The sequence below is a fragment of the Falco cherrug genome, chromosome W, assembly GCF_023634085.1.
Source record: "Falco cherrug isolate bFalChe1 chromosome W, bFalChe1.pri, whole genome shotgun sequence".
NCBI lineage: Eukaryota > Metazoa > Chordata > Aves > Falconiformes > Falconidae > Falco > Falco cherrug.
The window spans coordinates 15,913,684-15,930,000 of NC_073719.1; the positions used below are offsets into that span (position 1 = coordinate 15,913,684).

A 16,317-nucleotide genomic window follows, 5' to 3' on the forward strand; every position below is an offset into this window, starting at 1 on the left:
CCAGCTGTTTGGTCAATCTCTTTTAGGAAAAATCACCTGAACGGGAAGAAGAGGAGAAGGAGCAGGAAAAGGAAGACACTGGTGAAGAGCTACAAACTGCAGTTGTTGAGGGTGTGAAAAACTCTATTTGTAATGATAGCCATCAAGTCCACAGTGCTTCCAAAGACAACACTGGTGAGAGAAGTGAGTTAGTGAATACTGCTCCCAGTTCTTCCTCTATAAATATTAATGCACAGTAAATGAACTGAAATGGTGCTTGACTTCTGAAACAGTAAGTCTTTCCCTTGCCTGTGAACCCTAGTGGGCATTGGCAAGGAGGAAAGTAGCTTTTGTTCCTTATCATTCGTTCCTGAAGAACAAATTGTGGCCTTGGATTCCAAACGATGCTAAATGGAGCAGGTGTCATTCTTGGTTTTGTTGCTGTGTTCTCCCTGAAGCGATCAGAACAAAATGCACAGTTGAAAAAGAGGACGATTAGAGTGTCTTGGTGTGACAGTAGTATTGCCCTTTCTGGCCCGTGCTGTCAGACTGAAAAGTTGTGATTGCTCTTGGCTGAAGCCTGGGAAAGATTTGAGTCAATCTGAGAGAAAGCTGTTCTGTTCCAGTGCCTCACCTTGTCCAGTTTTAAAACGTAGAAAGTCTCTCCAGTGCCACGCTTGAGTGTGCTTGAAAGCATTGCCATGTCAGTCAGGGCTGAGCACTCTGGTGCTCACCTCAGGTCTTGGAGCAGGAGGAGAAGGCACACTTTGCATTGTCTGTCTCCAGAGAGTAGAGTGGTGTGGTAGATGTTACCAGAGCGTGTGTAGCTGCTGATCAAATGCTACAGAGCGGGCCTGGCAGAACCTGCTGTATTCCAGGTGTTGTGCCTATACATGCTCTTCTGTCGGTGCATTTTACCATAAGCCTGCATTTGGCACAGTGTAAGTAGTCCTAGCTGAGGCTGGAACCAGCAGTTCCCCTCTGCTAGGACGGGTGCCCTCACTGGTCTCTAGCTCCTTTCCCGTTTTTTGTGCGCATGTCTCCACGAGAGCGAATCCTGAATCAGTTTTACCTAACGGACTAGCTTAAAACAGAGAAATGAAGATAGTTTAATCTGGCCAGGAACCTACTGAGACTGAGCCTTGCGTGTGTCTAGTAGAGAAGAGATTGGGATGTTGGCCCCTGAGATAGAGACAAGTTGTGTGTTTGGGGTGAGTTTTTGGGCTGTGAGCCTCTCCTCTTTTTAAATGGCAATGCTTAGGTGTCTACCTTCTGGGAAGGTGCAGGGTAAAAACTGCTAGTCAAGGAAGATCTTTTCTGGTAGTGCTACAAAAGGAGCATTGTTTCTTGGTGATTTTAGCATGAAGATGTCGGGTGGTGTTTCTATGGTACTTCTTGCACAGTGGATGGTGGTAGTCAATGGCAATTTCTGGAGCTGTGGACTGGAGAGCAGGTGACCTAAACTCCGTATGCCACAGGGCTGCAGCGTGCTGGAGCCTTTTCCTGAGTGTGACCCAAACACGTCTTCAGTGCTGCTTGTAGCTGTGTCAGCTGTTGTGCATAGCCATCTTCTGCTGGAGAGGAGGCAAGAGAGGTGGCGATCTAAAGGAAATACCATGATGTTGTGTGCTGGGTGTGAAGAAACCCTTGAATAACACTCACTCCTTAGTTTGTCCTCAGCAACAGAACCGCTGTGCATCTTTTGGGGGCAGGGGTGATGGGGAAAAGCAGAGTGAAATAGAAGGGCTCAGTGTCTCCCCTCTTCCTGCATTTGTAGGTGCCCTGACAGCAGTGGGAGCAGAGGAAGAGGAAGATGCTGAATCTCCCTGGGATTCTGAGGTATTTCCTGTGAAGGAGACCAGGGTTCCCAGTGGTGGGGGTGGGGAGTGAGATCCAGAAGCACTCGGAGCTTGGGCCCGGCCGCGGCTGAGGCTTATTTCCCCTTCTCCTGGTTCTGCTGTATGTTTGTAACTGGGGGCCCTTGAAATACTTGTGCTGTGTGCTAGCTGTTCAGCGAGGCTTGGGATGCTGGTAGGTCGAGCTAATGATTTGGGTCTCAAGGCAACTGGCCCTTGCAGTTGGGTTTCTAGTACAGTATTGCGGCAGTGAAGTTTCTTGCTGCTTAAAATACTCTTGAGCTCCTCACGGGGGCTGGCGGGATTGTTGCTTTTTCACCACACAGCTCTATTCCGCTGACGTGTTCAGTGGTTGCCCTTAGGGTCTGCAGCCTAGATGATGAGCTGCTTCGGAAAAGAGCCTTTCTACCGTTTTGGCCCTTTTTGAAAGTAATGCTCAACAGAGATACCGCACGTGCTGGCTGTGTTGGCCCTTTTAGTTCTTCCTGTCTGTGGTAATGGGTTAGAAGAAAACGAGCAGAGTCTGTAGCTTACCCCCTCTGACTTTTCTTGTGAGGAAGAAGGAACTCTTCCCCACCCGCTTCTTAAAAATACAAGGCTAAAATATTATTGGGGGGGTTTAGGTAGCTTTGGTTTCTGTAAGCTTTGTCTTGCTCGTCTTTGTTCAGCCCGTGCAACTGGGAGTAGCAACGTGTTCGCTCCCCACTGCAGGACGTGTGCCTGGGGAACATCAGCACAAATTTGAGTGTCGGGTGCCAGTTCAGTCCGAAAGTTGGGTCCCCCCCAGACCTGCAGTTACAACCCACAGCTCGAGTTACCGTGTTAATTCTCTCTTGCGGCTGTGCAGTTTGCCAACGTGACAGAAGAGTTTAGATGAGTTGTGAGGTTTTTGCCTAAGATCTGAAAACACACAAGTCTGCTGTGATTTTCCAATAGACTGTGTCTTGACGTGCCCTTTCCAAGGGGCTTATCAAAGGCTTTTGTGATTCCATGCTGTGCAAGTTGGCTTAGCAGGAACATTTTGCGTAGAAATGAGTTGAGAATTTGTACCGATGCTCACGCCCGTGTGTTATGTTACACAGACGGATTCTGAAAGCCCGGAAGAAGGATCACCTGGTGTGTTGCTTCCAGCTGCAGACAGACACGGAGCACGCTCGCGGATTGTTTCAGGGGAGCGCCAGACTGGTAACTTCCTGGTGGACTAAATGTTTGTCTGTAAACACGTATAGGCTGAAGTGAGCTTTTATCGATGTCTGCCTTAGGAATGCGCTTACGGTGTGGGTGCGCGCTATAGCAGTGAAGTGCTTAGTATTTGTTAATTAACACCAGCTCTCACGGCGCTTGCTGGCAAGTTTGTAAAGGAAGTTACCTTGTTTGCATGATGTGTGTTCTTTGGATGTGTCTGTATTTTTTTGGATTCAGGTTCTTGTGGCATAGTGATGAAAGTGTATGTGGTTTAGGGCTGACCTGTCTGAACACCTAAACATCCTTGGATGATGATGTAGCAGGAGAAAGCTACGATCTGGCCAAGCATATTTTCCCCCCGCCTTAATTTTTTTTTTATACCTTTCTGTTATGCTTTGCCTAGGAGCTAAAATGTGAGTTCAGGGTTTCTGCCTGTACTTTGTGATGCTGTCTCTTGAGCATCTGGAGTGTAGAATGGCAGGGAAGTTTTGCTGTTGGGGTAGAACTCTCATCTGAAGGATTTCTTTTTTACTAGATGGTCAGTCCTGCTTGTAGTGTAAGTACAATAGAATAGCTGAAGAAGCTAATCCAGTAAGCTGGAAGCAAAACTTTAAAAGCTCCTGGGAGTTTGTAAATCTACTTGTCGAGTAGTTGTCATGAAAGTCTGCTTTGTATGAATCTACTAAGATGAGTTTAAAATCAGTGTAAAAAGGGGATAAAAGGTGATTATGATAATCTTGCTAAGGTATTTCCATACTGCTAGACCACCAAGTTTCCTGAAATCAAATGCTGTTTGTTTTTTAATTATTTTTTTAAATACAAAAGTTTTGCTATGGAGCCATTCTTAATAACGTTCCATACACTTCTTTCATGAGAGGACTCAAACTGTAAGATGGCTAAAGCAGAGGACCTGAAAAATATAGGTGGGCCAGTAGATTGTGTGGGTTTGTAAGTGATTTAATGTTGGAAAAGAATCTTAAAAAAAATGAAACTATTTGGAACTGTGCTATAAATGCAGATTACAACCAATTGTCATTTGGGCTTTTTCTTTTCTTGCAAGCTGAACCAGAACAACCTGATAAGAACTAGTTTGATTCTTCCTCATTGAATGATGTGTATGAGATTTCTATGTCTGCACCCATGTTTTCTCTGTCCTATCGATGGAAAGGAAAATATCCCTCAACATCACGGTCATAGAGCTGTTATTTTATATAATTCGTAGTGTTCTTTTATGATAATTCATTACAGCAGACCAGCTTTGGCTTTTGAAATAATCTTTGTAGAAAGCAGGATTCAGCTCCTCCAAATAAGTATTTTGATCTTGTTTTGTTAACAAGCAAATCCTTATTGCTTCCTATGGATTGTCCTAGTTCTGTGAGTATTATTTCTTAAATCCAAGGTGCATGATGGGAAGCATGCACTGTCCCTTTCTTGTATACCGATACCAATGCTGGAGGATAAGGTAAATTGAGTGTTAAGTATCGCAGTCTCGATGAAATAATGCTTGCAACTAATACTTAGTTGTAGAAACTACTGATGTTGCATGGAGTAAAAAGTTTATACATTAAATAAAAATTGAATAAAATAACACTTTCTGAAACATTTTTCACTTCCAGGCTTTTTGGAGAAACCCAACAATTCCCAGGTAAGTATTTGTTCATGTCAGACTGACTACTTGTTCTGCTCATTAAATATTATAGAGTTACTTTAAGTGTGAATTTTTTTTTTTTTTTTTTTTTTTTTTGTCATTGGATTGTCTTTCATAGCTGAAGGCCCCTGAATCTGTTTTGGAAAGGAGTGAAACCTCTCCTAACAAAAAGCAACAGAAATCAGGTAATGTTCACTTCATGTGGTTCTGGGTTTAGCTTCGTAATCTTTCTAGACAGGAGTATTTATTAAGGCATCTGATTTGTTTTGCAGATCTTTTGGAGGAATTCGGCTTAGGAGATGCAGAAGATGTTGAAGGTATTCATAACAATCTCTTTGTAGTGTTCTTTTATGGACAGACACTTTGTACTTGCAATTTTCTTTCTAATATTAAATTAATGGCTCTAGCAAGGCATCCCGGGAGCAGGTGGTCTACTGAAATATACCTCGGTGTATGTGTTTGCTCCCTCCTCTCGTCTGCTTTTTCGCACTGTCCATACCCTTCCATGATGTACGCTTCCTACACCGTACTTGCTGTCATTTCCCCTTTTCAGGCAGTCCTGAAGTTTGCTTCTCTTTCAGTTTCTCAACCCCCCCCTTCCTGCCTTTCCTGGGTCTCTGAGCATGTGCTGTGGCTGATTCCAGGCTAGGGATCTGTAGGCTAGGCTGTCCAGGAGCTGCAGGTGAGCCACAAAGGGTAATTCTTGGGCTCGTGCCGTAGCTGTAGTTTGCAGGAATTATTACTTGCCTGGCTTTTCTCTACCTGCCTGGCAGTTGTTTTGAATCATGTACAAACACGTTCCTCCGAGGCTTCCCTCTCTTGTTTCATGGAAAATGACCAGCAGGCTCAGAGGCAGGGGAAGGAAGTGAGGAAGAGAGACAAGACGGGAGGAAATGAGTGTCAGCGTGTTTCAGGAATTCTCTTTTCTTCGGAAACAAGGCCAAAGTTGAAGCGGCTAGCTGGTCGGCTATGTATTGGAGAGAGGATATGTAACCTGAATGGGTTTTTAATGTCTTTGTTCTCATGTTTATCAATTTGCATATTTGATGATTTGTGTTGGATTTTGTATTAATCACACTTGTTAATCAGATGAGAAACAATTTGCCACTCAGGTTTTAGAGTTTCTACAATTGGCTATTGACAATATAAACCAGAGAGAGGTGAACAGATATGTAGACAAGTAAGTGGACTTGTAACTTCTAAGTATAGAATACAAATAGTTCCAAGTTCTTTGGCATCTTCGCTTTAGGGGAAGAAAGAAAAAAAGGATTGTTGATCTTTTGACAATAATAGAGGTGCAGCTTCTCTCTAGAAGTATGTCCCTCCTTCTCCTCTCGCTCTTCTCCCTTTCATGTGTTTGCAATGGGTAAGCAACAGGTCCCCTTTTGCCCTTTATTTTGCACTGACGGTGTTCTGGTAAGACACACAGATATTGTTAGAGGTTGTTCAGTTAAAACGTGAGTTTTGGTTATGTCTGTATTCCACAGTAATGTGGAGTGTAGCCCCATAATGGACCAGTACGTTACAATTTTACAAACACAGAAAGGAAAGGTTGCCTTTTCATGGCTCGTTTCATGTCAGCTGTTTTTCCTGTGTGGCTTTATTCATTTGCGTCATGCTGGTTTTTACCCATATGTTATCTTGAAGGTCAGGTGCTAAGAAGTAGATGTAAAAATTTCTTTCTTTCAAACATTTTATGTTGGGATTTCGGTTTAAGCAATTTAGATTGCTTCAGCAAAGCATCCTGATTCCTGCAGCACAAATATTTCTGACTCTAAAGGGCTTGAATGCCATCCGTGACAACTTTATTTGATAAATCTGGAGAACAGGTACAGTATCTTGCATAATTAAATATCCAATGAGAGATGGAATTTCCCATTCTATTTACTTTGCTACTGACTCATAGGAATACATTCTTAAAATTATTTTTGAGTCAAAACAAAATAGCGGTGTTCTCATGTTTTCTGTATAGCAAAGTAGGTGCTGTCCACTGTAATCTGCAAAAAGTCGTTATGTACATTATGTACAATTTATGAAGAGGGAAGTCTCAGAATAGAGTGGAGAGGTAAAGACTAAGTGGAAAGAACGATGATGACTAGAAGTCATCTTTCAGTGCTAGCTAGAGAGCAGACAGAGTAAAAGGTGGGGGAATGACAGGCAAAAATACTGGAATCTGGTTTACCCTGTGAATTTTTTATATACATTTTTTTGAATGACGGGCTCTTCAGAAGCCTTGGAGTAGGGTTCTACCAGTGTTTTAACTCAGAATTTCTCCCTGTGCTAAAAGTGAAGAACTCTTGACGATGAGGAGTCATCCTCTTTCACAGTGTTGACAGAAGCCAATAACACAGAAAATAGACTCGTGAATTACTGCTCCAAGAAAAGAAGAAATTTTACTTGCAACAGCTAATGGGAGGAGTCCTTAGCTTTTTAGTTGATGTTTTTTGAGTTATTTTTCCAGTGGTTGGAAAAATAATTACTGACTAGAGTTACTGACGCAATGAGAACTGGAATTTTGCAGGTAGAAGAACACTGTAGCCTTTCACCTTTCCTGCTTCTTCCTTGTTCTGTACCCATCATACAGAAATGTCAAGATTGATTAAACCCTATGGAAAAGGATTCTTAGGGGCTCCAATGTTATCAAAATCTTACCTCAAAAGGGAGACATCAGACTCAAATAGCTGCTGCTGAAATCTTTCCTGTTGACCGTGATGGGCAAGGCTGAACAGGAGTTAGGGTTGCTTTTCATTCTAGCAGCATGGTGCCTAATTTGAAAGTGACTGCACTCTGAAACAGAATCCAAAAGACGAAGACGCCTACGTACTCTGAACAGAGAATGTGACTTGCATCCTTAGAAGGGCAGTACAAAACTCTGGGTGCTCGCAGGTCTGCTTTTATCCAGTTTTCAGGCAGATACAGTTGAGCAGAAAAGCTTATTCAGTCTGTGTTGTGCAGACCGGAGAGGTGTCACAGCTCTCCTGCATCCACAAAATATTGAAGTCTATCTTCTAAGCAAAATTGTGGTGCCCGTGTTACATGATGGGGGTGATGGCGCATATCAAATTGTATGGTAGGAAGCTGCCTGCTTTTTGCTGTTTGTGACCTGAGTGAACATTGGTGAAGTGACAGAAGAAATGTGGTAAGCGTACCTTCATGGAAGCAGAGTAGGAGCAGCCCCGTCTGTCTGACCGACTGACCACCCGCTGCTGTACTTGGGTGGAGAGGCTTCTAGGAGTAGCACGTAGACAATGAAAGTTTGTAAAAGGAGTCACCTACAGGAGAAAATGCCAAGAGTGAGGTTGGCCTTGTGACTCATAAATAGCGGACCCTTTTGTATTTTTGTGATTTTATCTATGTTCTTCCTGTCTTGCTCGCTTTTCTTGTGGGAAGAATGTTGTGTCCCTCTCCAGCAGCGAAGCTTTGTGTATTGAAAGGCTATTAGGTAGAAGCCATAGGATGATGGAGCAGGAAAGGAGATGCAGAGTGATTAAGGTGAAAAGAATCCATCTCTGGTTTTAGATGCCACACTTGACCTGCTGGGACTTGTTTCTTTCTGAATACTTGTTCCTTCAAAATGTTCCGTGTGCCTTCCACACAAACAATACAATGAGTTGCTGCTTCTAAATTGTGTCTGGAACTATCTGGAGTCCAGTTCTCAGATATAACAGAGATTCAAGGTAGGCACCCCAGAATGGGGAGCCCAGACTGAGTGAGTGACTGCTTCCGAGGAGTTTGTGACCGGTCCAGTATTACGTAGAAATTCTGAGAGAGGAAAGGATGGAATCCAGTTTTCAACGGTAAAAACATCCGGATCGTGGGTGATTTCTCCACATTTCACAAGCCTGTCTTTCATTCAGCGGCCCGTCCATGTCTTCTGGGACAGATGGGGCAGCAGTTTGACTGAAATACTCTGTCTAGATCCATGTCTAGAGACAGATTTGTGTCGTGCAAGGAATAAAGCTGGGGTCTTCAAGATTTCAAGCCTGTGGCTTTGTTGTTCGTGATTTTCTGTGCGCAACACATAGGGAAACTGAAATTGCGGGAGGAATACTGTGTGGCGCACAGTGTGTCAGAGATACAGAGGTGTATATCTACGTATGAGAGAGAGATGTTGTGCATGTTTAAGAAACAGGAATGGCCTCTTTGTGACAATGTGTAGTGATTTTCAGCACATTTCCCTTATACATTAAAAGGTAGAATGCCTTGGAAGACAGGAATTCACCCAGATGCATCTTAAATCTGTATTATGATAATTTTCTCTCTCGGAGTGCACAAATTTGAGGGGATTTATTTTATGTTAAGATTTTTGTCACAAGTAGGATGATTCAAGATGCACTCTAGGTGTAAATAAGTAGTATTAAGTCATGCTGGTTATAAAAATGTGTGGTTTTTCACTGCAGGTGAGAACTCGGGATCTACCTTTCATATGTCATCATCAGCTGAAAAAGACAACGTGAAGGATGCCATTGAATATTATGGGGTGCAGGTATGTAAGCCCAAATATTTTTGGATTACAGTCTGATTCAGTAAGTTGTATTATACACTAAGGTAAAGAAAACTTACCAGTCTGAATAATGCTGAAGGGAGAGTCCTGTAGGTGAAGGCTGCGTTACAGTCTGAAGGAAAGTTGGATACAGTCGTCTTATGGTGGGGTAAAATCCTTGTCACTATGTCGGATGCTTGCTGTTATGCTGATTTGTTTTCAGTTGGTTTGCTTAAATTTTGAGGGGTGTTTTTCCTCTTGTGCACTGCTGAGAAACAAATGTGCGGCCACATGTGGGGTTTTTTTTTGCCTGTGCAAAATGCACATTCAAGTGAAGAGGGAGATTTGTCTGTGATATGCTGATCTGTTTGATGAAACATGCCGGTCTTCCTCTTTGTAAGACAAAGATCAAAGAGAGCACCTTGAAATGTGGTGACCTTTCTGAGGCTTCCCCAGCCTCTGCAAAATACGCTCTTGTTTGGCCACGTGAAGTGTTTGAAAAGGGTTTTCTCAGAGGGTATCCTAGAGGGGAATAAGGCAGGCGTCCTGCTTGTGTTGGGCGTGCGGGGCAGGGCTGCACAGAGGGGTCTGGCGTCCTCTGGAACACCCGAAGGGACAGCGTAGCAAATGATTTCCACCCCACAGCCGGGCATCACGAGAGAGGGACGTGCCTAATTCTAGGAGGCAAAGCGCAGGACTTAAGGCTGTTGCAAGGTGGTAGTAGTTGGCCAGTGAGCTTGGGAAGGGGGAGGGTGAGACAGGTGGTGTCTGGCTGAGGTGCTCCTTCCCTCTTGTGAGCGGAGGGGTCTTTGCCGCGGGAGAACAGGGCCTGGCTGACGAGAGGAGCGCGAGGAGCGTGACGGTCTCAGCCCGCTGGGACACCAAGGCTGCAGGCCCTGTTCAGAAGGCAGCACGAGCCGAGGAGGCGTGTGGGCAGGACTGTGACACGGGGCAGAAGCAGAAACAGAGCGTGGGGACAGGGACTTGAGGGGGCTGGGTAGGGTTAAGGCGTGGTGCGGTTTTCCTGCGAGCTTGGGTTCCTGATTCCTGGGATGAGGGCAGGAGCAGGCAGGTTTCCCTAATAAATCCTTTCCTTTGCACCTTGGAGTGGAATTTATTATTTCTGAAGCTTGGGTGAAGAAATAATCCTCCCTTAGCCAGTTCTCTGTGTGGTGAACGGTAAAAAGCTTGTCATGTTCATTCCCGTTGGGTTAGCTTAGGTGGCCGGGGACTGTGCAATGCCAGACGGTAGAGCGCGATGGAGGGAGGAGGGTGGGTGAGAAAAATGTTGGCAGTTTTAATGAAAAACGGTATTACAGCAATAAACCATGAAAAATAAACATGCTCTGTGACAAGCGCCGGCAGTTACAGAAAGCCAGCAGGCTAAAAGGTAAAAGCAACCCTAATGCCTAGGCAAACCTAACCCAAGAAACTGTTGTCTCTGAGTCCTTCTCTTGTTAAGAAGATGGTGATGCAGTGAACCTTTCATTTAGCGTCCCTTGATTGTTCTTATAAAAATGGCTTTCAAAATGCCTTATTTCTATTATATGATGAGTTTGCAACAGAAGTTGCATAGATCAACTGTAATATTTTTTTTCTTGATAATCTTTCTGTCTGTACCTGTTTACTTAAGGATAAATATATTTTAGAAACTATCAACTTGATAGAAAAAACAGCACATGAAAACCACACTGATAAGGCAGAAATTTCACATCAGAAATTTCACAGCAGAAAATGAGGAATTGCCCAGTGCTGACAAGCAGTTCTAAGTCCAAAACCTTGGAAAGAAAGAGATGCAAGAATGTGGGTTGAAAATGAGAAGGGGGAATTGAAAACAAGTTTTAAAAACGTTACAGCAGAACTAAAGCAGCTACTTGGTGAAATTAATGAAACTGGGAAAACTCCTTCCCTTGTGGAAGAAATGTCAGAAGATGGCTTCAGTGCCGAGTTGAAGAGTTCTCATGTTGTTTCATCTCATGCAACAGAATCAAGTAACAGCTTAGAAAGTAAAGGTGAATTTGGAGACATTAAACTTACGCTAGGTGGAAAAGTACCCAAAATGGAAACTGTAATCCGAGTCTTGGTGTCCTTTCTGATCAAGATAACTGAAATGCAAACATGGAAGATACCTGGAGTACAGATGAAGAAGATTGCACGTATAATATGGATGATACGAAGGTGCCTCTAGCAAATGGAAGCAGTAGAAACGTAGTGGGAGGTCCTGAATACTCCCCGAGATACAGCTTAAAACCCAGTCTTTTGGATGACATTTCTAATATTATTCCTACAATAAGACAGTTTCTCCACGTGGTGAAAATGGACTTTTTGTAACAGAGAGGGAACTTGGAAAAGACTCTGGATTTAGTGATGATGATCCCAGGGACTGCTTTATCAACAAAACAGGAGAAGCAGAAATGGGAAGTCTTTTTGCAAATGCTCAGCAATCATACGTCATGCTGAAAAGGAATCTTGATGAAGAACTAAAACAAGATACGGGAAGATTAAAGGGTAAGGTAGGAATGCTGCAAATAGTATTCCTGGCTTTGGAGAAAGAGAAGGTACAGCTGCCAGAAGAGGTAGTTCACCTGCTGCTCTTTATTCTTTAATCTCGCTCTGGATCAAGGGTCCTGTTCACTTTAGCTATTCATCATTAAAGGAGGATGCTTCCTACAAATTGGGTTTTGTTCTAATGGAAATAGGTGACTGGTGAACAAAGGGAGCAGTGGAGAGTTGTCTTTTTCCCCATTTTTGGAAAACGGAATGCATTATTGCTCCAGTGTAACAGTAGGTGGCACTTGGTTCCAGTGCAAGTAGTTATCACTACATTGCCTTAAAAAGAAATCCATACAATTCTGTCTGTTCTGATTCTGAGTCAAAGAATGAAAATAGCTTCTGAACAGGGTCTTGACTAATAATTCATGTGCTGTGATATCTGCATGGTGTGTCTTCATTGCCTTTCACTAAAATTCCTCTTTCCTGTGAAACCATTTGTGTTTGTGGGTTTGGGATCTTTTTTTTTCTTTCCTCCCCTTGTTCAGGGAGCAGTAGCCCAGTACAGTTCCACTTGATATTCTTTTCTGGCGGTGTTCCAACTGACATTGTGCAGTCCTCCTAACTCTTTGTCCATCAGTAATGCTTTCCCTTTTTTGTTGTTCTCATGTTTTAAGAGACGCCATTGTTTTCTTTCTAAGGGCTGTATTCTTGTTATCTTTAATCATGAGTGAATTCAAAGTACTTTCAATGACATAATATGCTTTGTAGTATAATTTTGTGAAAATGCTTCTCTAATTTTATATTGTTTCAGGGGTAAACCCTGAATTAATCAGTCTTGGATGTGGTGTTTCTGTCTTTTAGAAATACTAAGAAATACATGAAGCTTAACTTTCTTTTTATAGGTTGAGAAGGAAAAAAGCAAACGAAGAATTTCAAAAGTGCAGGCGGTGGCAAAACAGGAATGTCTTGGTAAATTAAATATACCATCAGACAACATCACTAGTCGGCAAATGAAAGAAAAGATTACTGTAAGGAAGAATGACTGTTTGAAAATGGAGAATGAAAACACTCTAGAAGAAAAAGACAAAAAGAGTTTTTCATCTGAGGAGAGCTCAAAATTGATTAAAATGCCAATGAAATGGTAAGCTAAGGAAATAATCTCTAATTCTTATTTGTAGTACTACGTAAGTGTCTTAGGTTTTCTAATATTGTAGTAGTTGAAGTAGTTTCCTCAGTGGTGAAAGCCATAGTGAGTAGTCCACTGCTTCTCAAAAAGTGAAGAAAATGTCTTTTTAGAAAACACGACGCTCACGATATTCAAATTTATTGCCTGCTCTACAAAAAAGAAAAGGGGAAAAAAAATAAACCCCCCACCCAAATTGCTGTGTTTTCCTTGTCAATACTGAGGCAAAATGCATCTTCAAAACCAGAACTGAAGACTGGAAAAAGCAGTTATTTTTGTAGGAAAAGGCCACCTAGAAAAGAAAAGTAGGAACTTGGGGTTTGCTGCTACTCCCTTTTCTAGGTGATTTTAGTGATCTCCGTGCAGTTGGTGTTTTCCTTTTCATTAAGTTAATATGCCCTTTGTCGGGAGAGGGGAAAAGATGATATTACCAAACCAATCTCAAAAGCCTAAAGAAGGCACACGTATTTTTATGTAAACCTAAAGCAGGAGTTTCTTCCTATCTGTCCTTCAAAGGAATCTCTGCTCTAGATGCTTTCTGTAACATGGATATTACGGGTATTCCAGCTTAACCTGGATCTAGCTCAGATTCCACGTGTCCCCCCCACTCCTAGGGGCAGGTGTTTTAAGTACTTGGGTATCTTCCACGATCTTTGCAGTCAAGTCTGTGTTTTTATAGTAGATATTTTTTGTCTCAGTCGTTTCTGGACATCATCTTACGTCTGTTTCACAGAGATATTTTTTGTAAGCCTACTCACTTGGTGATTTTTTTTTTTTCCCCCTTTCTGTTTAATGCAGTAAAATGGCCCTGAATGCCAAAGTTGCAAAGAAAAGTAGAAGGCAGCCTTCAAAGCAGAAGGCTCATCAGCAGATGAGCTCTTCCAGTGGCAATCATGGTCAAGTACGGGATGAGAGCACTTCCAGTGAAACATCTGAGGATGAAGGAAGGTATGCATATAAGGAATGCTGAAAACAAAAACTTACTTAATGATGTAAGTTGACCTAAGAGCTAGAGGCAAGTTTGGGTTTTTGTTGTGTGTTGAGGTTTTTTGTAAACCTGATGCATATGAAGATTCTTGTTCTTTCTTGTGACCACACTACCTGGTGCACTTTGTGTTGACAAACACTTTGCTTTTGTTTAGAGTGCTTTGAGCATGCTGGCCAAGTTAATGATAAGGTCACTGTGCACAAATTCTGATTAATTACATGAGTGTGTGCACAGGCATAGAAGTATTTTATGTGTTTAAAAAGGGTGAGGCGAGACTTACAGAAAAGCAACATCACTCTTTCACTGCAGGTGTCTCGGGATTTTTTGCCCTGCTCCCCGCTCCACCTTTTCTCTTGCAGCTGTGTACCCTCCTGACTTCTTGCCCACCCTGAACTTACTTGTGTGGGTTGTGGCAAAGTGAGAAAGAGAAGTTGTTGACACTGTTCAGCCCTAGCTAAAAATCTGGTGTGTTATCAACGCCGTTTTGGTCAGAAATCTAACACACAGCGCTGTGTGGGCTGCTGTGAAGAAAATAAGCTGCATCCCAGCCAGACCCAGGACACCAGAGAATCCAAAATTACAGTTCTTTGACCTGTAGGAGAAGGATTCTCGGTACTGAAGAGAGCTAAACCCCTGGTGTTAAACAGGGAATGCACGTAACCGTATAGCTCCATGTCTGTAGCTGTAAGATTTCTGTCACTTTGTGTGAAGCTGAGAGAAGAGTTATTTCAACTATTTGCTTAATATCTTGCGGAAAAAATAGCCTTCCAATAGACATAATAGTACACAATAATTGTTTCAGTCTTGATCTATATCTAGCGAAGTTACTATACTAGATTTTCATTTAATTCACTTCTGAAATGAAGTTTTCAAACGAACTTCAGGTATTATTCATACTGCAATGTAAGCATTCCAGTACTGAAATATATTTCTGTTTTCTAGACCTGCAGCAACAACTGGGAGTGAAAAGAGCAAGGTACTGTAAACTAAGTTCTTGATAAACAGTTTCTGTCAACTTTTAATCACGTAGATGGGAGCAGTGTTTATGTAGTGATCAACCAGATGTACGGATTGCTGCTGGTATGCAGCTTTATTGTATTTGAGACAAATCTGTGGGCTGTGAAGGAGAGAATGAATCATTCCTGCATTTGTAATGGTCTGTAATCCTAGACAGTGGAATTACAGAAAGTACTGTATTTTTTGTAGGTCAGCATACCAACGGAAGTAACTGATGGCCCTGGTTTAACTCACTCATCTGACCCAACTTCAGAGGATGTCCGGTTAGAAGCTTCAGCCTACAAGGAGACTATGCTGGTGTTGGAAGAGCTTAGCGTGGTTCATACGGGTATGTTTTCAAGTCTCTGTCTTCAGCTGTTACAAGTTCCCCTTAAAACATGATTTCTTTGTAGGCACTCCTAAGTATTTTAATTTCATATTTTGATATAGTATCTCTTTGTGACTAGAGATCCCCCTCAAAAGCTGTGAAACTGTCACCTAACCTGAGATGTTGCCTGCATTACCAGCCGATGTGCCTTACGTTATCATTGGTTCTCTGTCTAGTCAGAGCTGGAGAAGCAGTTTCTTGCAAAGTACAGTTCAGCTCCTTCTAATGGGGTCATCAAAAGTCAGCAAGAGCTTTTTCTTCTTTATATCCCCTTGATGTGGTTTAAGCCCAGCCACACCTAAACACCTAAGCACCACACAGCCACTCACTTGTTCCACCCCAGTGGGGTGGGGGAGAGCATCGGAAAGGGAAAAGTGAGAAAACTCATGGGTCGGCATGAGGACAGTTTAATAGCAAAAGCAAAAGCCACGCACGCAAGCAAAGCAAAGCAAGGAATTCATCCAGCACGTCCCATGGGCAGGCGGGTGTTCAGCCATCTCCAGGACAGCAGGGCTCCGTCACGCATAACAAATACTTGGGAAGACAAAGTGCCGTCACTCTGGATGTCCCTCCCTTCCTTCGTCCTCCCCCAGCTTTATATGCTGAGCATGATGCCGCGTGGCATGGCACATCCCTTGGGTCAGCTGTCCCAGCTGTGTCCCGGCCCGGCTCCTTGCGTACCCCCAGCCTGCTGGCTGGTGGGGTGGGGTGAGGAGCAGAAAAGGCCTTGGCTCTGTGTGAGCGCTGCTGGGCCATAAGGAACACATCCCCGTGCTACCAACCCTGTTTGCGGCCCAACTGCAAAACATGGCCCCGTACCAGCGACTGTGAAGAAAATTAACACTATCCCAGCCACAACCAGCACACCCCTCAACAGCTAATGACAAAGAGTACAGCAAAATAATGGCTTTGCTTAAAAATAATAAATAAATAAATGTATAACAGGAATCAAGATGCTTGCATATATGCACAAGGCATTATATAAACATAAGCATCACTTACTAGGGCTCTTAAACTATGCTAAAATTTCATTAGGCAAGTGTTAACCTTGGCTGAAGGCCAAACTCCCCCCCCAGTGCTGCCACTGCCCCTCCTTGACAAAATGGGGCGAAAAAGCT

At 43.0% G+C, this 16,317-nt stretch overlaps 1 protein-coding gene across 1 annotated transcript in view; it reads left to right on the forward strand.

Moving 5' to 3' along the window:
* Positions 1–16,317, forward strand: part of LOC129734644 (ankyrin repeat domain-containing protein 26-like) — a 51,441-nt gene that overhangs the window by 15,361 nt on the left and 19,763 nt on the right. Inside the window, 16 exon segments of the mRNA XM_055698279.1 lie at positions 27–183; positions 1,757–1,818; positions 2,918–3,020; positions 4,637–4,665; positions 4,787–4,853; positions 4,941–4,985; positions 9,069–9,154; positions 10,785–10,871; positions 10,873–10,914; positions 10,917–11,220; positions 11,223–11,444; positions 11,447–11,727; positions 12,547–12,785; positions 13,626–13,775; positions 14,758–14,791; positions 15,022–15,160. Of these exon segments, the coding sequence (XP_055554254.1) occupies positions 27–183; positions 1,757–1,818; positions 2,918–3,020; positions 4,637–4,665; positions 4,787–4,853; positions 4,941–4,985; positions 9,069–9,154; positions 10,785–10,871; positions 10,873–10,914; positions 10,917–11,220; positions 11,223–11,444; positions 11,447–11,727; positions 12,547–12,785; positions 13,626–13,775; positions 14,758–14,791; positions 15,022–15,160 (2,047 nt within the window).